The sequence below is a fragment of the Hylaeus anthracinus genome, unplaced genomic scaffold (assembly GCF_026225885.1).
Source record: "Hylaeus anthracinus isolate JK02 unplaced genomic scaffold, UHH_iyHylAnth1.0_haploid 11989, whole genome shotgun sequence".
Classification (NCBI taxonomy): Eukaryota; Metazoa; Arthropoda; class Insecta; order Hymenoptera; family Colletidae; genus Hylaeus; species Hylaeus anthracinus.
Window position 1 is genome coordinate 2,999,070 of NW_026534337.1, and position 27,922 is coordinate 3,026,991.

The following is a 27,922-nucleotide window of genomic DNA, read 5'->3' on the forward strand; positions in this document are numbered from 1 at the left end:
TGTTTGAATGTTTTGTCGTGTCGGTGCCGGTACGTGTCGTTGCCGGAACGTGACAGTTCGTTGTCGTATAGTGTGAATCGACCTTTACTCGATTCTACGGTATGCGTAAACGAGCTCTGCAATAAAAATACAGGTGACCAGTTGACACGTTGGAGACTACTGGATAAATCTAAGATAAAAAAAGAACTAGACATTTTCTTAAACTAGATATCTATGGCTAGATGTTGAAAAGAAATTTCATAATTTTACAAAAAGGGCTATATCCAGACCTAGCGACGAGTTTTCTGAAGAAAATGTGACTTGAATCATATCGCTCGGACTCATACTTTTCTCTAAACCTACAAATAGGTTGAAAAGTATCGTTTAAAGGTAAAGGAATTTAAAGTATTGGTAGCTTTCGGTTGAGCGTTTAACACTATTCCACATTCGAGGTTGTAACTCTAGCAATTATAGAAATTTATTTTTCAAATTTTGACATATAATTCTTGAAATATGTTTCTTTTACGAGATACAATAAGAAAATCGATTTCTAGAAAATGTTTCAGTGGTCTGCCCCCTTACTGTCATGCGCGCATCGAAAGTACGCATTCTTAAAAATTGGGACAAATAAATATTTACACTCAGTTATAGGTGAGAGTAAAATCATAAGGGAAGTCAATTAAAACATAGGTCAATAGAAGCCAGTAAAATAGGTTAAATATAAGTATGGATAGTGTCGCGGTCCACATATTTATGAGCAGACGTGTAGTTTGCATTATGAACATTAAATTAATTTAAAAAACAAATATATTCCAACTAATAGATAGAATTCAATAATATGCGTATATAATGTTTGTTACCATTGCTGTTTATTGTACAGATTTATGAACTTCATACTCATAGTACTGGTTAAATAGTAAATACCCACTTTAAGCATCGTATCTTATAGACATCGTAGACACAAGCTTCTAAGCGTAATGAATCATAACGCATTTAATTATCGTAGCCTTGGGAGGTTAAAAAAAAAGAGGTAAACATAGAAAAAAAATATCAAGAGCTTATCTCGTGTTGCAACGTACCGTTCATAATATTTTCGCGAGCGAAGTGGGTTATTGGCTCCTGCTCAACAAGATAAATCGAGTTATCGTAATTTATCGCAGTTACCCAAAAGGTTTAAAAATTACTTGCACCAATTTTAGAGTAGATGTCGCGGCGCGTAAAAGACATTGCTCTCTTTATCAGAAGTGGTCAAATTCGATAATGTATCGTTGTTACGAGGATCGCGTCACTTTTAATTAAAGCGTTTGATTTATCGTTGATTCTTTTTTTCTTCTCAATCGATCGGTCATTAAATCTTCACGAAAGTTTGCAACTATCGTACGATACCGTACAATATTTACTGACATTGCATTTCAACTTCAACAACCGTGATGCAACTAAGTTGACACAATATTGGCTATCTCGTGTTATCTTGCCGTATTATCTCGTAATTTTCGACAAGCGATTAATAAACTGTTTTCACGCGGATAAATGTTCGATTCATATATAGATACGTTCGCGAAACCGATAAATTCTGCTGGAGCGAAGTTCACATGGAAGTAACAAGTTGAGCACAGTATTAATCAAAGTTTAGTTTATGCACTTCAGCAGAACGAAAGATAATGCTAGCAGCGAAGTATTCCGACCGTGGATAAAGCAAAGGTCGCCGATAAAATGTTGTCTTTACTTTTGAACATTGATGTGATATCGCCGAATGTTAACATTAACAAATAATAATGAATAATATTCTCTTTCATTACGAGTTAAATTACATTTAACTCTTCACGGTTACATTCGATGCAGGCATGGTAGTCATGCTGGTTGGTAATATTACTTAAAGAATGTATCAATTTTATTGACAGAAGTTTGATATATTGGAAGCAAATGATGGATCGGTGATAGAAATGAATATTTATTATAGATTGCTCTGATTATAATTTTTCACTTTTAATATGTTTAATGCTGAATATAAGAGAGATATAATAATGCAAGAGTATTATACAGAAGAACGCTTGGCTACCTATACGAACGTAGTTGCATGATGTCGTTACCGTCGATATGATCGATATCGCCGTCATTAGCATAGCCGCCATTAGCATAGCCGCCAAAATATGAATCGTGTAAGAATGCTTAACTATAAGGTGTTAGTGAAGCATTACTTTAACATGATTAATCCTTGTCTTGAATTAACTTCATTTGTAATTGTATCAAATTAATTATAGACATTTTTTAGAACTCTCAATGTTACAATTTTGCGCTTAGTAACATGGAGTCTGATTCGTAATGAATAATGCCAACTACTATTTTCTTTTCATAATCGCAACTAAAAACGTTAAAATCATTTATTTAAAAATCAGAAGTTTCTTCTATTTTATATCTTGTGGGATTGAGCCTTTCTACTAATGACGCGATCATTTATTATCAATGTCAATGAACAGTTTTTATTCATATATTTCATATATCAGATTGTGATCAAATTTTTGTACACAGAATACATATAATGTCGTAATATCATTTATATAAAATGTAATTTGTTTTATTATAAAAAATATTACTTTAAAATCTTTTAGACGCAACATTTTTCTCGCGTTTCTAATGATTCTTGATAGAATTCCAGAAATTAAATATATCGTAGTAAAAAATACTAATCAAATTCACGTCCATTACGATTAACATCAGGACTGAAAGAGTTGATAAAGAAGTTTGATGCGAACGTCATTTTATGTTCAACGAGAGCAATCGTCCTTTGTAATTCGAAATTCGTGGCAACGATTCGCAATGCGATTGGAATAGAAATGTTCACATAACGAATGTAATTGGTATGCATACCTCTCTTTGGTATTAGCAACCGCTACTTGCCGTTAGTTTTTCAATCAGGATTATTGTTACGGTCTTAGATATTTACAATCCGTGAAAGAGTGCCGGTGCACGGTTCGTGATTGCACATTTGGCTTTAGCATTGTGAAATGTCTGCTTTCAGCCAGTATCTCGATAAGGTTTTGTTTCCTCTGATAACGATCGAACGGATTGATTAAATGGTACGTCGAAATTAGCGAACACGAACACCTATCCCAAGAATCCGAGACATAAATAAATCTGCTATTTGCTATAATGTAAAACGAAAAAAATAATTTTAAATATTCTACTTCGTTAATAAATGGTACTTTTTAAAAATTTTAATTAAATAAAACAAATTTATACAAATATGTTCTTAATATTTTTTAAATTGTTTGTTTCGTATAACATTGTGTGCAATCTGGAACGTAGTAAATATTAATTATTTATTCTAGACTATCTGTGAGAATTATGCTAACCTTTAATTAGCCAAGAAGATTTCTTTGAATAGTGTTTTATATTCAATTAGGTAAACATTCGATCAATTAGAGTCAATGAAAGCAATTAATTTTTGAACGAATTAGAGTAAATATTATAAAAATATTAGATCTACGTTTCTCGATCGGAGAAATTCTCTTTTCTTTTTAAGGGAACATATTCTGAAAAATGTCCGTAACCACTGGCTTATATGAAAGCTATGATATAAATCATCATTTTCAAAACATAAAGGAAATAGGACGAATGGCTATTTGATTTATCAGTTATTCAGATAGGCTGGTATTAATTAAGTAAGTAGCGAATAATAGCAGAGACAAAACAAACGGTTGTCTAGAACTTAAAATGTTTAAATAAACTAAAATTGTAAATTTAACAATATTTCTTAAAAATATATACATAAAATTAAACAATTAAATTTCCGTTTTAGCCGATATTAGATTAAGAGTATATTAATTATATTGCACGAATTTAAAATTTTCTTTAAATATAAAGTAATAGTCTTAATGTTTTAGTATGATAGTTTTAATTTATTTTAATAGTTATTACATCATATATAAGTGTGTAAATAAAAAGTCACATTCATATCAGCTCAAGCCATTTAGACCTTTACAAATTTCTGTTCTGAATTATTCGTTTGTATTGTTATATAATTTTCAACATTATAACTACGAAAGCCATATTGCATAAGACCTTGTTGTAGTTCATTCGTTACTGGTTTAATGATATGGTTATAGATGCAAAAATGTAATTTCTATCGCACATAGAAATCTTTAATCCAGATTAGAAATTTGCTCAACTTTGTTTGGAATAATAGTGAGTTCTTCCATGAAGTGAATGAAATGACAAATATAAGAAAAAATTAATTGAAGATAAGATTATACGTGGTTGCAACAGACGAGGAAGCACCGGCACATTGGGAAAACGGAGAAAATGAGGAAAAAGCGTTGCATCTTTGATCGTTTAATGTCAATCGGACATTGTACTCTAACTCGGCTATGTCGACACGCGAGACGTTTCTATCGTCCGTCGTAAAAGTCGATTATCTCGTCGTGGAATGAAAGTATTTCGGGTCGAATTCGTGAATCAGAAACACGCTCGTTAGCCAATTAAGAAGTTTACATAATCACAACCACCTTTTCGTTACGCTTTAACGATTCGTGCAATGGTGTCGCAAATAATTTTCTGCTCGCGCATCACCTCGTATACCGAAACACGATACTCGATTAAATATTTTCGATCGATCGACCGAAAAATTCTTCAAAAGAGTATAATTACCACATAATATTCAACGGTTGGGCAATTCTTTCTTTTAACGTTATGCGAGTCGACATTCTCTCGCCATTGGCTGTAAACAGTATTTGCAGTGTACAGTTTACTGATAATTTAATTCTACTGACTCTTGGGTGACAATTTGTTGGCCCTTACCTTGCATATTTGTGCAAAAGATATGTACATATATTATTTATATTTAAAGCGAAAGTTGGGTAGGTAAGACGATGAATGTCTATAAAGCTGATTTCTGTTTTAATTGGCAGAAATTTGACATGTACTGTTACTTATGCATTGTTAAACAAACCAACTATCTCTATAATTATACATATATTGTGTGGTATTTCTTTTATTAATATTGACATACACGGATCGGTGACTTTTACATAATCTTTTTGTTGTTTATTTAGTGATTTTTGTGTCAACCAAAGGTAAGACCACAATATAATGTAACATATCGTAAAGTATGCATTCTTCTGCGTAAATTATTATAAGGATTTTCGTTTCTTTTTTATTGGTATCACGATTGTTTATTCAAGGTGGTTTCTGTAATCTCGCGGGGTAAGATGTCACGGGGTAAAATGATTCACGAACTCGCCACCTTACTTCGTTGTCAAATGTTATGAAACTATTCTCTACTTCTTTGTTCTAGGATGCCAAGAATGTACGTAAGAAAAATAAAGAGACGTATATGGAATGAACATACTAATATCAATGTCATATCACAATTGCTCAAATTTTTTGCAAGACTTTTATAAAAGCAGCGATTCTGTAAAATGCAATTAATGTACAGAAAATGAGGTATTTAACCTTGTGATCCATTTATTTTTAAATAAAACAACTTTATAGCGATCAACACAACGAAGAGAGAATCACAAATGAAGAACCCACCATCTGAACATTGTACCTCAGACAGTGATACGTTAATTACATAATATTAATCAATTTAAAAAGAAGTGAGAAAATATTTTATGTTTATAATGTGAATTTATCGTAAAAATTAATTGCATAACTTCACACGGCTATTTACAATTGGTAGGTTCCAACTGGAACACAGATATTTAATTACATACACGAATTGTTCCCAAAGATAGTGATTATTAACAAAAGTTGCATTGACTTCGTTTGAATGATAACATGAACAATTATCATCTGTTAATCCTTTGCGGTCGTATGTCTAATCTCAGCCAAAAACTAATACTTGATCGTTCGAGTTCTCGTTTTGATGAAAACTCGAATTTTTATAAATAAAAAAACCATGCCATTTTTCCTTGAAACTGCGTAAGTAAACGATCAGAGGCCGCCATTTCATTAATTTTCGAAAAAAAGAATAAAGCTACTAGATTAATCATTAAACTAACGATTTTTTTTATTGGATTGATTTTAGATGGATCAGTAAAAAGTTACGATGGTTACCGCAAAGTACTACATGTGGAACAGGGTACAGCAAATATGGTATCAATAACTTTGTTAACATTAAATATTTTTTTTCTAAAATTTCTATCAAATAAAGTTAAAACAAAGAGTAATAACTTAGTATTTTTGTTTTATAAAATATTATATTATTACTGTAAAACAAAATTATTCGAAATACCCAGTTTTTCACGGCGCTGAGTAGACCTAACCCCTTAAAGTACAGGATTTAAATGGCGCGCATACATTTTCTTTATCAAGAAATTATGTTTGTCGCTAAGTACTGGGAGTATGAGGTAAAAGTTACGCAACACTATCAAAGTCACCAACGTGTCGTTAAATCGTTAGAAAGATAGAAACTATCGTAGTTTCCTTGTCGGTACCAATTAAAAGAATTTTTTTTGATTATCAAAGTGATTTTTAAACGATCCCGCCCGCGCGTACACGTGTATTAACTGATAAGCTACTTACGTGTATGGTTGCTCTTCGCCGCGCATTTCACATATGACGTTTGTCAGAGCCATTATATAATTCTTGGCCAACGTAAGCGTCTCTATTTTGCTGAGCTTCCTTTCCATTTTTACGTGCGGTATCACCTCGCGCAGTTGCTGAAAACGATAACAGTGTTGCTGATAATTGTCGACATTTCTATTGCATCGCTCGTCAATTATTGAACGTTCGTCTATCTCTCTACAATATTTATCGTTATATAACGCAGCGACGGCGTTTTTGTACATAGGAGTTATTTTTGTTAAATTGAATAAACTTTAAGAATGTTAAAAAGTAAATATGAAAGTTGAAAACTTAAATTCAACAATGGAATTTAAATATAATAAATTCTACGCGTTGATTCAAGTGTTGAGATATTTCTGATTTCTGATTTCAGATAGCCATATTCAAAAAATGTCAAATTCGTATGAATAATAACGTTATTTAGTCTGTCGTATTTCGTTATATTTGAATGTTTATCTTCGGTATGACTTCTAAACATACCAAAACCTGTTGCCAAGATGCAAAATAAAGTTCTGTGCCAATCAGTAAAAAAGATATCTCATTTGTAATAATTAGGTGTATGCAAATATATCTACTATATCAACTAAATGGAATCTACATTTTTCAATCAACTTAAAAACGAGTCAAGAAAAAGAACACTTAGTAGATAAATGCCGATGTGTCGTTCTCTAACACCCTCCAAACGTAGCCTACAGGACTTCTGCGTATAGCTAATAAAACATGAATGACATACACCCCATTCATTGTTTACACGAATTTGAAGTTCGACGACTTAAAAATGTCTTCCTTTCGAAGTCATTGTCTCAAAATTATGTATATACGTGATTATATCGCGTATCTAATATAAATTGCAGTCTTTGGTACCAATATTTAAAAAAAAATTCACGTATATACCAGACTTTAAAAACTTGACAGCACTGCGCACTGTTACAACAGAGTAATTACTGGGGAATTCCCTTATTTGATAAATAAAATTGCATACATATGTACAGTCGCGGACAATTGATTGGTTCCAAAGAGAGAGTATTATATTTATGAATACATTTCATACAAATTATCGTAGCAATAAAAAATGAAAATACTACTTTATAGGGTTTTTTAATCCGAACAAAACACAATAATTGGGTTTTGAAAAAGTCGTTTATTTATTGACTAATAAATACAAAATTTAAGTAATCACCTGTCAGTCAATTAATTGGGCTTAAAAGTTAAACTGCTTTAAAAATAGTTATTGTTTTGAATTTGTTACGTTAAAACAATTGAATAATATGATGGGTTCCGTGAAATTAGCTATTACTATGTGAAGTTATTACATAAAAATGTCTTAGTTTGGCACCCTGTAAGGTTAAAGTCATTAGACAAGGGGGGGGGGAGGGAGGGGAGTAGAGTACCAATTGCAAAGCTAACGCTTCCACACCGTTGAAGAACTTTTTGATCTCGTTTATCATATTTGGAACTTATCTACCTGGAAATTCAATTAAAAACTTACTCAAATTTTTGCCAAAACGATGTCAACCAGAAATTAAAGCAAAAGGGTATGCTACTAAATACTAAACAAAACTGTTGGTATTAATTAATTGCCTGAAGGAAATTTGTGATTATTTAAATTTTATATTTATTAGTCCACCGAATGAACGATTTTTTTTCGAGAATTAGTATTTGTGTTTCATCCAGTTTATAAAACTCTATAAGATATTATTTTCATTTTTTTAGTGTTACGATCAAATATTACTATAAAATTATTCATAAAAATATACTATTCTCTTTTGGAGCCAATCAATCCGCGACTATTCAGCGTTTCTTTATAAAATCTTCAAATTAAATATAGTTCTTTATTTCATCTTACTCGGACCGTACCCTCAATTTTACTATAGAAAATTCATCTTTTTTCTGCGAATTTCTGAGGAACACATCTACCGTGTAAAAAAAAGATTTGGGTGTAATTTGTTCAGTTGGATGGATCAATTAAAATATGATTCGAAATGAATGTCGATCAGCTAGTTTGAGTAGGCCTGTCATATTTTTATTTGTCTGTTCTCTTATCTCCGTATTTTTATTTCCCCTTGAGTGTGTTTCGTGGGGAGAATCGATAGCTGCACCGTAATGGATTATGACGAAGCAACGAGCTTCCACACGAACTTTATAACTTCGATTTCCCTTATTCCACCCTGTTTGCCTCCATCCTTTAACAAGATCTCAAGTGCTCATCGAATCGCCCACGCTCACAGCAGATGGCTCTTACGTCTACTATAGACGTTACGCTTCTATTGTTATTCTGACGAGGCTATTGCGCAAAATAAGACGGACCAAGTGTCTTTTACACTCGAGCAGATATATAGGTTCCTCATTCCATTGGGAGTAGGATCTTTGAACAAGTGTGGATACGTCGTGTTGCGCCTGAACACGTTTTTCCACGAGATTACATTTAACGATAGTCTTGTAGAGGCATGTTTACATACTTAATGTTTTCGACGATCTGGTTTGTCGTCACGTTAAAACGAACTGTTTATATAAAAACTTATATACACTCATTAAATTACTGTAATTTACACAGACCCGGGCACTTTTGAGATGATATTATTCGAAATATTATTTATAATAACGCGTTATTTCATTTTATGATTATTTTCATAACTTATATACTATTTTATTTTATAATCGTTCGAAATAATTGTGAAATTGTTCTTTAAAATTGTATCAGGCGAAACCACAGGTATGATTTCGAATTTTAAAGCGTGACGATAAAAAAGCAAACAAATCCATATTTGTTATCCAAATCAGAAGAAATAAATATATTGATATTTTTGGATGGTAGAAAGACCGATTTGTCTATGATGAATGGTTATTTAATTTTAAGAGACAATTTTCTAAAGTGTAACACATTCTGCTTTAATATTAGATTAGACAAAAATGTCTTAAATAATAATAAAATTATTTTGAGAAGTATGTCTTTTGTTAAATTTAAAATGAAAAAGTAACCAAATAATTTATTTGTTCAAAATAACGGTTTGAAATAAATTAGTTCAAATAGATAGTTCTTATTTCCATTTTAATTAAAATTTACCCAGGTCTGAATGTACATAGCATGTACAGTCTAGTTACAAAATTATATTAGTGTATAATTTACTCATCAATTATATTAATGTATGTATTTTATATGTAATTAGTTTTTTTTTCTATAGGAAGCAACAAATAATATTTACAATTGAAACGATAAATTTGATTAATTATATTAAATTTAAAAATTTTTATTAATTACATTAAATATTAAATTTTTAAAGATTATTTGGTCATGGCTCGATAAGGCTGTTGGCTTTTCAATTCATTAAGCACATACTCAATAGATTTTTTTTATCAAGTTAATACTAACGTAAATATTTTCTCAACTACGGCAGATAACAGTTTGTTTTACATTGTAATGTTTAGTGCCTATCTATAGCTTAATATGAAGCGACATGTAAAGAATCTACATAAACAATTACTAAAATAAATCAATAATGGAACACATGAAATAATACCCTTAATAATGTAATATTTTCTTGCACGATTTAAACTCATCCTTCTAACCCTTAGCGCAACAAATACCCAATTATTTACAACGTGTATCGATGGTAATAAAACTGTAATTTGTTCTACTTATGTAAGAGTAAGTATTTGTAATTCAACGACCTCTTCAATACATTAAACAAATATCACATGCTATATATTAGATATATGTTTAGAAGGTAAGAACAATTTATATCTGCTACAATTAATCAATGAGATTCTTTGATTCAAATTTTAAGCCTTCTGTATATTGTTATTACGATATATTAAATACAGGATTTTTAAACAAATAAATGAAATTAAATTCGAAGTTATGGTTTAAGAAATGAAATGAAATGAATCAATCTGTCTATTAATAATGTTACGATGTTAACTTTAAAATATATATGATTTAAGAAATCAAACTTGCCATTTTCAGATTCGCTCAACATGCAGGTACTTTAAATAGATGGCGGAAGCCTTGTCGCAAATTTCTCTGCAATATTGTAACTCGTCGGAAACGGTGTCGTGAGTTATCGCAATTTTTGTAGGTCGACGAAAAATTACCTCGAAAGCATCATTCAGGGAATGCATTCTCATTCTTTCTCTCTCGTTGCTCTCAAGCCTCCTCAGGTTCCTTTCCCGCGCGGAAATTCCACTTTTTCGTCTCCTTGTCGTCGGTGGTCCTCCACGATTTCTTCTTTTCGCTTGTTTCGGACTTCTCTCGCTGCCACTACTGTCGCTCTCCTCACCCACCTTTTGAATCGTTTCAGAAAGAAGTACTACATTAGATTTTTATCTGTCGTGGGAAATTGATGATAATAATTAAAAAGGAATTGAATTTGCTCTGTTAACACCTTGTCCTACCATTCATTTTGAGATTGTGCGTGTTTACTGTGCATTTACAATAGAATTCCAATAACCTGACATCCTGGGGTCTTTGGCAGTGCCGAGTTATCAAATATGCAGGATTAGTGAACTGTATTCATTAGATGGTTATAATAAAAATGGCAATTTAAAAACAGAAACGGTGACAAATAATACAGTAATTTAATTTATTAACAAAAATAAAATAAAATAGAATTAAAAAATTACAAATAATATATAAATGATATTCATTTTCTGCGTCTATTTTATCGTCTGATTTTACCATCATCCATAATCACGTAACGGTGATAGGCAACAAGCAATTATATTTTTAATCATCTGATCATTTAATTGAAACATTATTTAAAATTAACTTCAATTTTAATTATTGAAGACAGGTTTCAAATGAAAGGAACCTTTAATTCTTGATATTTTCGATATTTATTTTTGTGCATTGCCTTTATGAACAACGTATAAAGAATTTAGATTTAAAAAATATGATATTCTTTAAATTTAATTAAAATTATCACTATATTAAAAAGCAGGAACGAAAATATTTCATAATAATAATTTAATTCTACTTTATTTGATCTACGAAAAATGTTTCTTTTTATATTCAGTGGGTTCATAAGTAGGTAAATTGTAATCAAGATTTTATTCGAGTCTGAATTTAACCTATACAATATTTGTTAAATATTTAGACAACAATCATGCGATAAATGAGAAACTCGGACTTCTCAGAAATATAAATTTTCTTTGGAATAATCAATGACGTCTTTCAATAAACTATTTCTGGTTATCGAAGAAGATTTATTTCTGCTGGATAAAAATACGAGTTTTCCAACACGCTGAACGTAAAATATTTTCATTGTACACTATAATCGCTGCTGCCGCAATCGATTGCATTCTAATGTCCGTTAGAAATACTAGGAGTTCTTGTAACGTAATAGATAAGATTACTTTGATAGATGTCCATGAGTTGTGAATCGTGGTAAATTATTTGTTTCCCTCCTAGTGTAAAATATATTAAACAAATACAATGAATTTGTCAAAACTAATTATGATAATAATAATAATAAAAATCAATGATTTACTAGAGACAGAAAACAATAATAGCTATCCTCACATTCATTGCAGTAATATAAAAACAGCATTCAAAAAGATTTTACTGAAAAAGTTTAACGTTAAAATAAATTTTATATTCAATATAATAATAATTTATAGAAGTAGGTAAATGCATTAAAGACAAAAAGAAAACAAAAAATAGAAGATGTAAGTTTAAATTTAAAGGAATGGAATGAATGAAAGAATTGAAAAAGAGTTTGTCAATTTAAAGAAACCAGTCATTCAATGCAATAAGTTAATCAATTAAACGCATAAATCACAGTTTTGATGTTAAGAATGTAAGAGTGATAGAAATCTAAAAGCAAAATTAACCAAAAAGATTATGTTGATGATAAGGTATATCTCAGTCGTTTAATGGTTAAAACAATTACTAGAAAAGTTTTTAAAAATGCCATCTTTTAGTATTACATATTTGTGAACCTTTTAACTTTCTGACTTGGACTACAATCAAGGCTGAAATCTAACGAAAATCTACTTATACGTCAATACTACTTATGATTATTGGAAGTGCACTTGTCGAACCAATTAATTTTGATATGACACCTACAGTGAAATTAATTATAGATAAGATTAAATTTGTCATGATAGATATCCAATTCTGTTCATAGAATGGTCATTTATCGTTTCGTACTCGGATACATTCCTTCTACTACTGTTCATTGAAACTATTACGACCAGTTAATCCAATTTCTAATTAAAACATGATTTGTACGTGGGTTCTTATACATATATTCTCCTGTACTGATTACGATAAATAATCTTAGCTTTACTTAGCTTTAATAATAATTTTAGCTTTACTTTGTTTTTATTACATATTTGTGTATTACTTTTTAATAATATTATTTCAAATAACCATGAGAACCACATAAAATGTTAACAGCATCAACGTTCAATGTCATCTTCATGCGTTAATGAACCCCGTTATTATTATAAAAATATTACTCATGCGCGTCTTACAATTGGACATGATCTTTCAATTCATTTGTCCTTATTCAATATTATACGCAACTATCACAAACAAAATAATGAAATAAAACAGGTCATGCTAATTTAATTAAAAACATTGTGCGCAAAGTTTTCATTACTTTTAGGACTCCGTATATATTCAATGACAAGAGCACTGAGCTGCTGATAAGCTCGATCGATGTAATAGAAGTCGTAATCTTGACCTCAGGGTGCTAGCGTGCGTAGAATCGATAGACATTGAACGATATATGCATGTATTTGTAAATAGTTTAAATATGTAGTGTTGAAATGCAACGTGGATAACACGTAGAGTATTAATTCAGTATCAGCAACATTAATGTTGGATAATTTCATTTTGAGATTTATACATATATGTATAAGCTATATTTTTGCTGTTTGAAGTATCCAATATGCATATATGCCTCTCATACTTATTCTCAGTTATTTCAGCCATTTATTTGATAACAATTATTGTTACTTTTACAACCCAAACAAAAATCAGACTTAAAATGGCTTATACTTTCAATTTTCCTTTTAAAATCAGAAGCGTTCTGAGTGAATAAAGTATATAAGTATCTTATGATGCTCACTATGTCGTAGTCGTGATAAAATTGAGTTTCTGTTGACACTGTTCTGTTGTTCTTTAAACAAATTTCTATATGTTTTGGTCAATCGTGACGGTGTTCATTTGTTCACATGTTCAATAATTTTCTAGTTAGTCTTATATTCAAATAGATCTGTACATATAATTAACTAAATTATATAAATAAGTTAAATAAGTTTATAATAATTAAAATATACAAATAATCGATATAATGCGTACATAAAAAAAAATATAATTTTTGTTAATTGAATATAAGTTCCATTATTTAGAATTTTCTTGGTTTATACATTACCTAATTTATTATCCTTACACTTTTATTATTACAGTTTTATTACGTCGTATATATTTAGAAATGATCATCAGGAAATGGTTGAAGAGGTTTGTGTTAAAGTTATTAGATGTAGGAATGAATTCTCTGTCATTACATTTAATTATTTACAACACTAGTTTAAACGGAAATATTTACCCAGCATTTTATGACTTTAATGTACCAACCTTCATAGTAATGAAACACACTGATTACTGCGATATTTAGTTTTGCAACTATGTATGTACTCTTGGAATTCGTGACTGAGGGAAGATTAAAAGTTGTATGGTTTTTCTTTATAGGGTAAATGACCTCATTACCAAACGTACAAGAACTTAATTTGATAAAAATAAGTATTTCTAACTGCCATTTAAGAATATTTGCGTGAATTATGGATTGTTAAAATTATTGAAGTGTTTAGTTTCCCAATTGAATTAGTTTTACAGTGTTATTTGACTCCTTAGATGAAAATTTCCATAGAACAATTTCCGACCTCTAATATTTATAGCAATATTAAAAAAATATTAACGTTTTTTTCGATTGTATTGTTGTTCACATCGTTCTATGATTAAGATATTTCACATATTTACGTATTTGTATTATAAAATTTATAATTTTTGAAATCTCTATTTTATAAACTAACCAATCAACGATTTCGAAAATTTATGAATATATGTATATCAATTATATTTGACGGTGCTTGTACTGTAAAGAAGATTAACAAATTAAATAATGGATAAATATTTTTACTTGTAATATCTTAACCTATTGATCAATATATAGTTTCATATGTTAAAATAGAATTAATGAAATATACAACTGGTCAATAAGGTCATCAACATTAAATAAATGATAAGTTTAACTTAAAAAGCCATAGAATTAATTTCGATCTCAAATGTCACGAAGTATACATGTAAATGAATAAAACACTGTTGGATTGACCAAAAAGAAAGAGCATTTTGTAAAAAAGAGAACTCTTTATAGACTTGATCTTGATATAGACATCGATATCAATAAAACTTTCTTACGTTGCTTGACGACCAAAAAACTAGTTAACATTAGCCTTGTTCCAAACTTTAATTAAATTCGAGTAAAATATACAATGGTCATACTATATGTCCAATGAATTTGAATACCGGTAATAAATCTTTCTCGAATGTCCTATAAATGTGACAGTGGTCAATGGTAGGTTAATTAGAGTAACGTTAAATTCATCTCTGATCCGAAAATTGCTATCGGCAGATTGAATTTTATTACTCTTCGAATAGAAAATAACTCACCTCCGCGCCAACCACATGGTGCCGACTTCGTTTTCCGGTAAGCGAGTCGACGGAAGCGTCGTCCAGGTCGATATACATCTCCTGATCGCAGTCTTGATCGCTACCTGATAACCTCTCCAGGCTTCTCATTATCCTGAGGAAAGTTATGGCGTGGACCCCCTGTAACAGAACCCGATGCACCATTAATTTTCTTCGAATGTCAGAATAATTGAATATTGGCAATTTTTCAACTCGAATCGTTAGCGATATTCAGTGGCTCGTCTAGTCCGAGTAAATCTAATAAAATGACTAGTGATTCTAGAATCCGATACGTCGTTAAACTTCATTGGAAAGGGATTTTCAAAAGGGTCTTTAGAACTTTGTTTTTTTAATAACAATGTAATCGTGGTGGATACTTCAAACCATCATTCACGTTTGATTGTAATTATGTGCGTACTTTTATTTTAAATTAAAAAATCGGATATATTCCATACCACTTGTGTTTTACTAAGAAATAAAATTCCTAAACTTTCTTTTGGAAAATCCTCTATATTCTCTGATATTTCAACTACGAGTTTGAGTGACCTTTTACAAGAATTAATATTTCATAAAATGTTTCATAAAGTACGTAAACTCGGATAAATCATACACATATAATTATTTAATAATAGGAGAGTAAACATACAAAAATGGTAAAGTAAAGTTTCATTTTGTAAATTATTTGTTTGCAAAAACTATCGCAAAAGAAATTGCTGTTACGGTTGTTGGTTAAGGTATTAGAGCCACTAAAAAAAAATAGGGCTTTTAAGATCTTATAACCAATAACAAATTTGTAGGTAACATATATTATTCAACAATTATTCAGTATATAGTACTGGAAATTTAAAAATGCGATTCAGAAACACGCACTGTATATGAGACTGGCGTTACTTCTTTAAAATAGAGAAATATTTATTCTTCAAAACCGGTTTTCTTAGATGAAACATACTAAGAATCGAATTAAGCATACAATATAATTTGCCGTCCTGACCGTATAATGAATCCTTTTCAAGGGACAATTTCTTATAATCCATAAAAATAAATTTATTATTAAGTGGAATACAATACTTTTTTAGGAAAATTCATATTAAAAAGTTTGTATTAATATAAATCGTTTAAACTCGATAAACAACGAAAAATATCAGTACTAGGGTGTCTCATAAGTTCCCGGACACTTGATGGCTGAATTTTTTATATTAAAATTCTTTATGACATTTGATCCAAATCGGAATTGAACAATTGGTAGAAAGATGGATGAAATCTATCAGAAGCGATGGCATTTATTTTGAAGAATAATTATTGTTTGATTATAATGTTATTATAAAATGATTTATTGATAGCAAGTGTCCGGGAACTAATGGCACAACCCAGTAGATGTATAGTGCTATTCACTTTGAAGTATTATCCAGAGTCACACATTTTATTCTTTCTTTAGTGTCTTTAATACTCTTGTCAGCGATTGTGCATCGCTAATTGGCGTAAAAAATTTGTCTTGTTATTCAGAAAACTCTGACGACTATTTATTTCGCGATACGTCGTAAATACCTATTGTAAGACTGATTGATGATTGTGTCTGACGCATGAATGTTTTGGACTTGGAAAATAGACGCATTTATATTTATACCAAAACCATTAATTGATATCGTTAATTGTAGTCGTCACAATTTGAATTGAAACACTTTGCTTTATATTAGGTGTAGAAATTAATTCTGTGCCTTTCTAAGGTAAATTTAACATTTAGTTACAAAGAAAAATCATACAACTCTTAATTTTTCCTCAGTAAAATATTTCAAAAGAGCACGTAAAGCTATAGAACCAAATGTAGAAGCAATATGTGTGTTTCGTTACTTTGGTAGTTGGTACTCTAACATAAGAAAATGGCCAGTAAATATTTTTACATGAACTATGATAGAATTATAAATTACTAAGTGATTGTAAAGACGCAAAATTAATTTCTACACTTAATAATCGCCAAGTACACTACTGAACTTTGAATATGTACGTAAATTATAATAACTATCAGGTTGAGATCAGATTATGAAATTGAAGGTTAATAGTTTAACGTAACAAAATGATAAGCAAATATTTTTACTTAAACTACATGTGGTTATGAACGATTTAATGTAAAGGCACAGAATTAATTTCTACACCTAGTAATTTTAAAAGCATATGTTGACTATAAAATTATTTTTCAATTTGAGTTTCGTAGTCTCTACTTTGCTCAGAATCGATAAAGATCACTTGTTTCAACAATGCCAACTAAGTTTAGTAATGGAGTTAGACCTTGATGTCACGTCTAATCTACAGTCGCACCGAAGATATAATCGACATGGAACATCAGCACTAAACATGCCACAAGTAGCAACGAAATCTCATTAAGCAATATTTACTTATTGATTCGTTCATGAACGCAAAATAAATTCTAGATTTAGAAACATTCCCGAATATATTTTCGAATACAAGAAATAATTATTTTATTTAAAACAAATATTTAAAGCAATTATTGTTTATTTCAATACATTGTCAAATACAATAAATGAACTATTTCATAATTTTGATGGTAGGATATACATTGTGGTGGTAGTATATACAAGAAGCATCTTTTTCTTTTATTTTGATCAACATAGTTTCATAAGTGCTTCTACATGAGAAAGTCACTTAGAAATTAACGCAGAATATTTTTGAATATGTTCTGAAATAAAATAGGCATATATTAGCATCGAAATATGTAAATTTGATAAAGTTTCTTCTTTCCAGTATAATCGTGAATTTAGTTATTCAAGGTCAGTTAAAGGTCAATATACTGTAAGGGATTGAATTTCTGTTTGTGTGAATTACATCATCGCGTTAATGAAAATACAGTGAATGTAGATCAATGATATTTTACATATTCTCGGAAATCTCTAAGATAGATATAGTCCAAATAACATTTACTAGTTAATATAATTTATGAAATTAACAAAAAAATTGCGAAAAGTGTATAAAAGTATAGAAGCAATAAGTATTTGTACGATTCTTACGACGAACCATTTACAGCAGAGTTTGTAACGTAAACACGTTACTTTATTGCTCCGTGCGAATTAGAAAACATCAAATTTTCAGGAAAGTACTTTTAAACAGTTGTGCGAATACTTATTGCTTCAATATTTCTATCGATTAATTGTTTCTTTCTTGTTAATTTCGCAACTTACATAAATAGCTATTTTCTTTGTACTCTATCTATTCTAGAGATTTCCTAGAACATGTAGAATGTCATTGTTTATAAAAAATAAGTTAATAAATTACAATTTTACACAGTTTTTTTGGAAATTGATCGGTGTACGAATACTTTCTACATCCACTGTATGTTATCTTATTTAAAAGAATATCGATGACCTTGAAATCTCGTCAAATGTAACTCCAAAAATGGATGTTTACTAATTAGAATATTTACTTCTACGAAATAAAAATTCTTCCTTGAAAGAAACAAAGATATTTTTAATTCTAGTGTTAAGAAAACTATTCAATATAATATGTTAGGTATTGAAAGGAAAAAGGGTGAACAACCTTGTAGAAGATATGTAACATTTAACTATGTTTCATAACAACAAGAAAATATATATTTATTTGTAAAGTATAATATAAAGAGCAGTAACGAGAACATATCGAAGAAATCATCATTTATAAATATGTTTTGGCAAATGGAAATGTATGTCGTTAAACTTCTGTAAAAGTTTATAAAAAAGTCTTAGAAAACTGCCTATTGAATATAATTATCGAATATAATCATTGAATATATGCATACAATACAGCTGTAAAAATATTTGTCTCCGCGACGTTTGTAACAAGAATGATAACGTTTGCGGTTATTCGACTGATAAAAGTAAGCTGTTGTTATATGCAATACTGGTTGGGTAATCCCGGACGAAACACTGATAAAGAAGGAACTAGGGGATCTCCCAGCAAGTGGCCCAGACGTATAAACATCCTGGAATAATCAACTGTTCCTCGCGCGAAAGATGAGTACACGACTCGCATAATTGAAGTGGGATATCCCGTTTTTCCTGACTTCGCTTGATTCAATGCCAGGAATCCTTGGCACACAATTACGTCGTGCTGCGCTTTACGATCCACGATTAGGTAATTGCAAGTATTAACATAAATATATGGTCAGTCATAGATCGAACATTGATAAGAATTGGTTATAATATACCGACTGGTAGTGTTTGATGTTAAAATTAAATAAAGTGTTATTAATAGAGTGCGGATGTTTATGCAATTATGGCAAATGAAGATACGATAAATTCTATAAGAGTGTGCACAAATGCAAACATATATGAAATATCAACAATAACTTTCATTTAAATTTCAATTCTTTTCTTCGTATTTGTGAAAATATGAATTTGCATAAACATACGCACTTCAATTATTAAGAAGGGACTTTAAGATTTGATTTCTTTGTAAAATACCTATTTAGATAGGTATTTAAATAAGAATACACAGGGTTACAATAAAACGTAAAACAATTCATTATATTCAACAATTTCTTTTTCGAAAACAAATAACTCAATAAAAGATCTGTTTGAGGTGATTTTGTTATCCATATATTGAGTAACGAAAGGAATAATTTTTATTTAGATACTTTAAATAATATAGCGATGCTGAAGCCATTACACGACAACGATGACTTCTTAATTGGCATAGCGGAGTTAAATATAAATTCCATTAAACCAATTGTTTTTTGAAGAAAGAATTGTTGAATATAGCTATGATTTTCGCGCATCCAAGGTGGTTTCCTCCCTTAAGTGTTCACCACAAATATACTAACAGGCATGATTGTTAAAAAACACAATTCTAAAATTCCTTTCATTTTTATGATGAAAAAAACATTTTTCTAAAGCCCCTTTAATTATGTCGATTATGTTTGAATTTCTTTAAAACTTCGTACAGATATGTAGTAGGATTCACCAATGCCTACGAATTGATCGACAATTCATTAATGTACATTTATAATTAATTGCAAATGGGTAACAGCCAACTATCGATGCTTTCTATTTTTACCGTTAAAAGCATCTTTCAACTTTCAGTAAGAGAATTGCTTTTTGACCTTGGCAATAGTGTACAATGATCAATGATGTGTATCGAGGAGAGACTTGCAATAAATGTTTTTAAGTTCAATTAATTGCTTAATTAATTAATAAGAATGTGTTTAATAATATTAGTAATTGTAACTTTAATTTACTATCTTTTATTAATTGCAAAAATATTTCCCACGGATTACTTACTATACATATGGTTTAATTTGTTACAACTATTTTCTTGTTCACTTTGATTAAAAAATTCATTGTCTAGTCAATGACGAGATATCATGTTGATTATGTTTCGTATTTTATTTTAAAAATCACAAGTGATCAAAGCATATCAATTAGCACTTGACTTCAAAATTGTCTCCATTAATACTACTGATCCAAATTGAATTGACACTTGAAATTATTTAAAGACGCGATAAAGAACATTATTGCATGTTCAGTAAGTATCGACTAATCTGTACTATTTTATTCAAAGGCTTAACCCTGAATATCGTTCTTATCATAATAGTGTTTATCTTCTCTTTGAATGAATTCAGTGTTATTATGCTAGATAGAAACTAAGTAGTAAGTATTACGCGTCTATCTGACATAATTAGGAATATAAGGTCAGAATAGTTGAATGTGTTGGCCTCGTATTTAAAGCATTTGTTTAGTATGTTTTTATCTCATAATCACTTGTTATAATAGATTACAGTACAATTTCGTAATCGTACTACACTGTCCTATGTTTATTTAATTTGTTGAAAAGAAAAATTGTTTAGAAGATTTATTTATATTTTGCTAATTGTGTATGAATACATGAATAGCAATAAATCCATATACGTGGATTACATATATCACAGTAAAATTAATGTGTGATTAGTATGTACAGACAATAAACGAAAATTAAATAATTAGAGCTAGTTTAGTTATCAGTTTTACTTTAATCAATAAATTGATAGTTCAAATTATTACGTTCAGTTTAATCATTTCTTTCGATGTACTTATCATAAATATATATTTATTGCGGATTCTACGCATTATGGATTTTCATCGTAGACTAATATGGAAAACGGATATGAAACGGATATGTAGATCAATTATTTTGAGTTTTGCATTTGTTTTTCATACTTGCATACCTACGCTGTACAATCATAAAACACACATTCTAGTAATTGCTGAGGTATTGTAATACCCGATAGACATATTTCTTCGTATTCTACTGGAATAAAAGTAATTCAATCTAACAACAGATATTCCATAGGTATTTCCGTTATGCGACTCTGCTTAAGATTAAAATTTCAAGCAGTAAACAATTATCATTCCTATGAAAATCAATTAACATTAAATGTCTGTTACTGAACCAGAGGCATGGACAAGCTTTCTTTACGTTCTAATATCACTTGCTCCTTCATGAGAAAAAGTAATGGGGAAAATACGGAGAGAAAGCTTGTTCGGCATCCGTTAACTGATGCTTTCTTCTGGTTTATCCAGTTCGATTTTCCCGCTACAGAAACCAACTGGTAATAATTCAACGTTTTTATCATGTTCGTCGAGCAAGGAAGCGCATTGAATTTCAACCGCATGATTTACAATTTTATGAAATATGTAGGTAATGTACAATGGTTGATTCCTTTTAGTTTTCACAATTTTTGAACATCAAACGATTTTATTAAGATTTTTTAACATCGAAAATTATTTAAGATTAATAACTACAGTAAGTATTTTCCTTTTTTTTTTTTATATAAGTATGTTTTTATTATTTAATTCCCAAATTTCGTATTCGTATAATTGCAATATTATCATGTATCGAATAACAAATTAGGAAAACTAGGAGTAAGTTTTGCTTGACATATTAATCCAATCAGTTGAAACGAAGAATAATTTATATCCTTTATTGTGATTTAAACGTTAAATGACATTTTAATAGAAAGTTCTTATTCTGTTTTATACAATCATTTTATAGAATGATCATAGAAGTTAATGATTACTATTGTTATATCAGTTTATTCTTTTACTTGTTACTACTTGTATCGTGGAATAAAACAAGTTCTCTTTTTAATCATGTAATAATGCAAGTATTATAACATTGAACGTAAATGTATCAGAGATATTGAGTATAAATCATACGTATTCTCTTCATTTTTAATAATCTTGTGGAAAAACCGAATATTTTACTAAAAGCAGAAGTTCATAATATTAAAATAACCTGGAAGACCTTATATTATGTATTTATAATTAAACGCAAACACAATTTCATTCTGCGTGATAAAATTAAATTCATCGATAACTGTGGATAGAAACATTACCAATATTGAGTATTGATTCCTCAAAGCAGTTAACAAAAATAAGTAAAATACTTCGAATAACATCATTGACTAATAATTTCGCAAAAAAAGTCGTTCAAATATTCAATGTATTAACAATACGAACCACTCGGGGTACAAATAAATACAAAACGAAGTATTCGAGAATAATATTCATGATTTCTCAGTGTGTTGTAGGGTGAGTTGTTTGCAATCATGTAAAACTAATTGCACATTTTAGCGTGTTATCTGTTGCCGTAATTGTTTGTAATGAAGTGGCTCGTGTGGCGCTCTGCAATGATAGGATGCAATAAAAATTAGCACAAGCCGCTTATTATTTCCATATAATCAGGTGCAGAGCATAATTGCCAAGTCTGCACACATTGGCAAGCGGATTTCCGTGAGGAGAAAATGGAATATTACGAATCCTTTTCCCGTTTGGGAAAGATAACAGAAAAGTAGCAGTTTGGAAAGCAAATTGTTCGTGGACCAATTTAAATTTTATTTCTAAACTATTTCACCATTCCACTTGCACCAATTTATAGAACTTTAGATTTCACTTATGTTAAATTAAAATTTCACTTTATGCATTCTATAAAAGGAAGTATGAAAATCAAATGAGGGCAATATTCGTTATATTTATTTTTTACATCCTTCTTTTTCTATTTTATATTCTTCACTTAAACTTAACAAAATATTATGTAAGTTATCGTAAATTTGCTTTAATATTAATGATTGAATGAAAGTTACTCAATAAACTAGTATGTACAATTCTTTTTTAACATTATTAACGTATTTTTTAAGAGTATAAACTACACTACAATGAAAACAATTGAGTATTGAATTTTTTTTTTAAAAAGAAAGGAAGATAAAGAAGAAGTATTAATTTTCACAGTTTTTGTACAGCTGTTTGCAATAAGAAACATATTTTAAACAATATCATTTCATTATTTTATTTGATATTCAATAAATTTCAATAAAGTAAACGTATATAAAATTTGATAACGATTGGTTCATGAGTTCTTGAGTTATCATTCCACGAATTGGAAAATGTTATTTAACAAAAATTTCCGATAACTCAAAGATTTGTGCGTGAAATGAATTTAAAAATGTACCAAATGTATTTTAAAATATATCAAAAATATTTTGAAAGTTATAAAAACGTTACATAAATTCTTCTCTATAAGAAAAAGTATCCCAAGAAACACTTAATTGTTCTCGTTGAACATCGTCAGGATAATGAGGTCGATACGAAACAAATTCCTTGAATCCGTTCTATAGGGCAGCGAAAGCCAATCATTGAATACGTTGGAAGGAAAAGGATCCTTCGATGATTACTTCTTGCGTCGTCATCGACCTACAAGCAGGGATTCCGTTAAAGACATTCACAACAAGCGTTCTTATTCACGATCGAGCGTACGCTCGGGTATAATGGCGCCTAATGCGGAATATATTCCGCGACTTTATTAATGACGAAGAAGGTGTGTAACCGGTGTCACGTGTGGCCGTTACACCGTGCTTGGCGCTGTAGTGTGTTGTATGTTACGTTACGAAGTTATCTAAGTCGCGTCGCACGTCAAGTCCTTCGAGTCGGACGTGTGTCTATTCATTAGCGATATAATGCGGTAGATTATGTTATTATGCGCAGACGCGAAATCAACCGTCCGTGTACGTGTGGCCATTGTCAACGCGAAAGAAGGAAAAAGAATGGCTACCGGCGTACTGGTAGAAAATTTGACGTGGCAGTAGAATTCAGTGACAATTCGATACAAATTCCAATTATACGTTTTGGTAAAATTAATTGAACAATTTCATGCGATATTGAACACTTTGAGCCATCATCGTTACGAATTTTACTGCTATTTGAAAACGCATCAGGTCAAGAATTAGGTCTCTTTCAACTTATGACTGCTAATAACAATTTATTTATATATACGTTGTGAAAAATTGTACGAGGTTTTTAACAACTACCGTTAGATTGATTGTGAAAAAGTCACAAATTTATTTATTTATTGTATAGAACAAGAAAATAAGGAATAATCGAATTCTTATTTTATATTTTATTTTTATCAATATCACTACCGTGATTCTTGATGGCTGCTTTCACACGTTTTGACATTCTGTAATTTTCATGCATTGTTTCATATTTTCACTTGGCATAAATGCATATTCGCGGTCCACTTATTAGACCACAGCGTAATATAAACAAGACATTCGTTTCATGTGTTCGTTTCGTGTTGTTTACAAATAAAATAATCTTACATGATACCATTTCTTTCGTTTGATCGCGTATTGTTTCTCTTTTGAGGATGTTTTAGGGTAACAGTATAGTATAGTATATACTATACTTATTTTTAAGACTTATCACAATCTCCGATTTTTATTACTATTTTGGCTTTCAAGGTTGAAAGTGAATCCACAACAAGATAAAATACAAACAAATATGTATCGTTCTAGTAACAAAAGGTAATGACCCTGAAAAAAATCGAAAAAAATGAGGTTAAAAACAAATTTTTCTTTCATGGCATTTCTCTTTTAAAATTATTGAAACCATACCACAATTATGTATAAAAATACTGGCATTGCACGATTATTTATTGTCCGAAACAAACAGTTTAAACAAAAATTTTTGTCCGCGTGTACGATAACAGCCCCTTGAATTCACAATTATATCGCCGTGTCATATTATTGAGAAATATAACAGTGAATATTTCCTTAGAATTTTAGCGGTTATTTCCATCTTATAATATTTAAAATGATTTGAATGCACTTACATATCACTATTCTTAAAAAAGTTGAATATATCGTAAAACGTTTCGAGCGGAAGCAACACGTGTTGGTGGTTCTTTTTTCGCGGAATGTGAGAGTTCATTAACATATTACCTGCTTCAATTATAAGGAAAAATTCAGAAGTGGAAACGTTTTACTTTTATGAGTCATGGTTCGAATCGTATTAGGTTGTTGCGAATGTAACAGCCGAATGCTTAATGAAACGTTCGACGGCTGTAATGGGTCTCCTTAGTATGACGGATCGAAAGAAATTGACATTTTTTTAACACTTTCAGACAGTTTAACATATTAGACATGTAATTCCAATAGGATTTAGTTGAAATAAAAAAAGGAACAAAGTTATAGGCCTTGAAATTTTTTGGTTACGAGGGTGAACATTTGTTTAATGATATATTTACATCAGCGTACTGTCCTATAAAGAAAAAAATTCAATTATATGTAATATGTTAACCTTCAAATGATCTTGAATAATGAAAACTAAAAAGGATATGTTTAAAATTAAACCCCATTTCTTCTATGCAAAAGTGATATTCGTTATTCAAGGACATTTAAGCGTCAATATGCCACACGTGATTGAATTTGTATTTTATGTGCACCTACAAAAATGCATCATTCTCTATGAGCAAACAAAATTAAATGATATTAAAATCTAGTACAACATAATTCAAACAAAAATTAATCTTATTAGAACAGCCTCTTCGAAACAAACAACTATTTTGATTTGTTTCTTCCAGAGAGAGATATTTTAGATGTTTATGTTAATAGAAACGCGCCATATATGCCCCTCTAGAAATAAGCAGTCATTTATAGAAAATCTACATATACAGTCAGCCCATAAGTATTCGTAACCTTTATGTATATTGAAGAAATTTGTCTAAATTAAATCATAAGTTTGATGTTTCCAAATACATTTTTCATTATAAATATTTACATGTGTAAAGTTGATTTATGTACATATTTATTGATGAAACATGTATTTGGAAATATTAGACCCACAGTCAGTATAATAACTATTTGTGCAGGAACCAATTCAAAATAAAACTTCATATATTTATTGTATTAATAAATTTTATGGGAAGAAATAATTAACCAAGATTCCTAGTATTCCTACATATTTTTAGAGTAGAATTTGCGTAAATTAAAGTTTATTATTTTCAATCTCTTATTTTTTTTTTTTCTTAATTAATTTTATTTTAAATTGATTGCTGTACGAATACTTTTTACACTGACTGTATAATTTAATTTATACAAATTTCTTCGATAGGCATTGACTGTACGAATATTTATTCGACTGACTGTATGTACGTCCTTCGCATTGCTTTGTTTAGTACATGGTAAGAAACGAGAATCTAGGTACACACTACTGTAGGAAATGTGATGTTGGTTTATGTAGCGTACGGTGCTTAGAAATTTATCGTGCGAACATCGATGATTAAATGATCTTTTATATAAAGCTGGGCGTTTTGCAAGAGATAGGATGTTCCGCAACCCAGCGTAGAATAGTAACTGTCTTGTTTCGTATACCGTAAACCGTTTCAATTTTAAGCATTCACAGTTAAAAGGTTAACAAACATTCCTTTTCGCGGTCTACCTAACTAAACACTCGCCTTCGAGATAAGACTAAATGCTAGAATTGTTAATCCGTTAGACTAAGAATTCTTTTCATACAAGCCACTATTGACTTTAATACAATTTTATGGTGACTATTTTAAAAATTAAGAGTGCTCTTTTTTCCAACGGAATTGATGAATGCTTACAACTTAATTTTATTCATATATTTCCTTAATTCGGATTGCCTTACCATAAATAAATCGTTGTCCTTAGATTAAGTCCTTGTGTCGACAAAATATTCACGCTTATAGATCTCTATAAATTCTTTTTAAATGAATATTTATAGCCATAAAGGCGACTCTTCTTGGGCATTAGGTGATGGTCGATTCTCGAAACTGATTACCGGCACGGATTACATGGAGAATCACACTGTTGCTTATAAATATTTATTTCAGAAAAAAAATATTGCAAGACACTTTACCTCCCTTTATCGAGCTCTGTGAGGTAGTATTATTCTCTTCTCAAGGTTAGGACTTATATTAACACTGTTTTCATTACAAAAATGAAGCAATTTTGCCTTTCACCTAATTAGTCTTAAAAACTAGTGACCAGAAACGACTAACAGGCCGACAAATGCTTATAATTGAACGTTTTCTCTGATGATACGAAATGTTTAATATAATGAGGGGATGAAGCTAGAATAAAACTGTTTTTGCAAAAGTTATCTGGTACATAAAGGCAAATTATATAGTAGTGGGGGAGAATTTAACAAACAAATTAATTTTTGTATACTATAATAAATGACAACTTATGAGAGGTCGATGAATTTATCTAAACAAATGCTATATCTCAATAAAAAAAAACTAATTTGTTTGTTAAATCTCCTCAACCACTTCAGTTACAATAAAATTATTTTCTCCATATAATTTGCCTGAATAACCAAACTGAAAAAACAACTTTTGTAAAAATATGTTTTGATAGCTTCAAAC

The 27,922-nt window shown here is 30.0% G+C and overlaps 1 protein-coding gene across 2 annotated transcripts in view; it reads right to left on the bottom strand.

The window, feature by feature from the left end:
• The window catches only part of LOC128888083 (class A basic helix-loop-helix protein 15-like), a 64,680-nt gene that overhangs the window by 9,148 nt on the left and 27,610 nt on the right, over positions 1–27,922 (bottom strand). For both annotated transcript variants that reach the window (XM_054144716.1, XM_054144717.1), the window contains 3 exons: positions 15,221–15,379; positions 10,639–10,827; positions 6,505–6,641 (listed from right to left, as the gene is read on the bottom strand). In XM_054144716.1, the coding sequence (XP_054000691.1) occupies positions 6,505–6,641; positions 10,639–10,827; positions 15,221–15,349 (455 nt within the window). In that variant the 5' untranslated portion in view covers positions 15,350–15,379. The remainder of the gene's footprint in view (positions 1–6,504; positions 6,642–10,638; positions 10,828–15,220; positions 15,380–27,922) is intronic.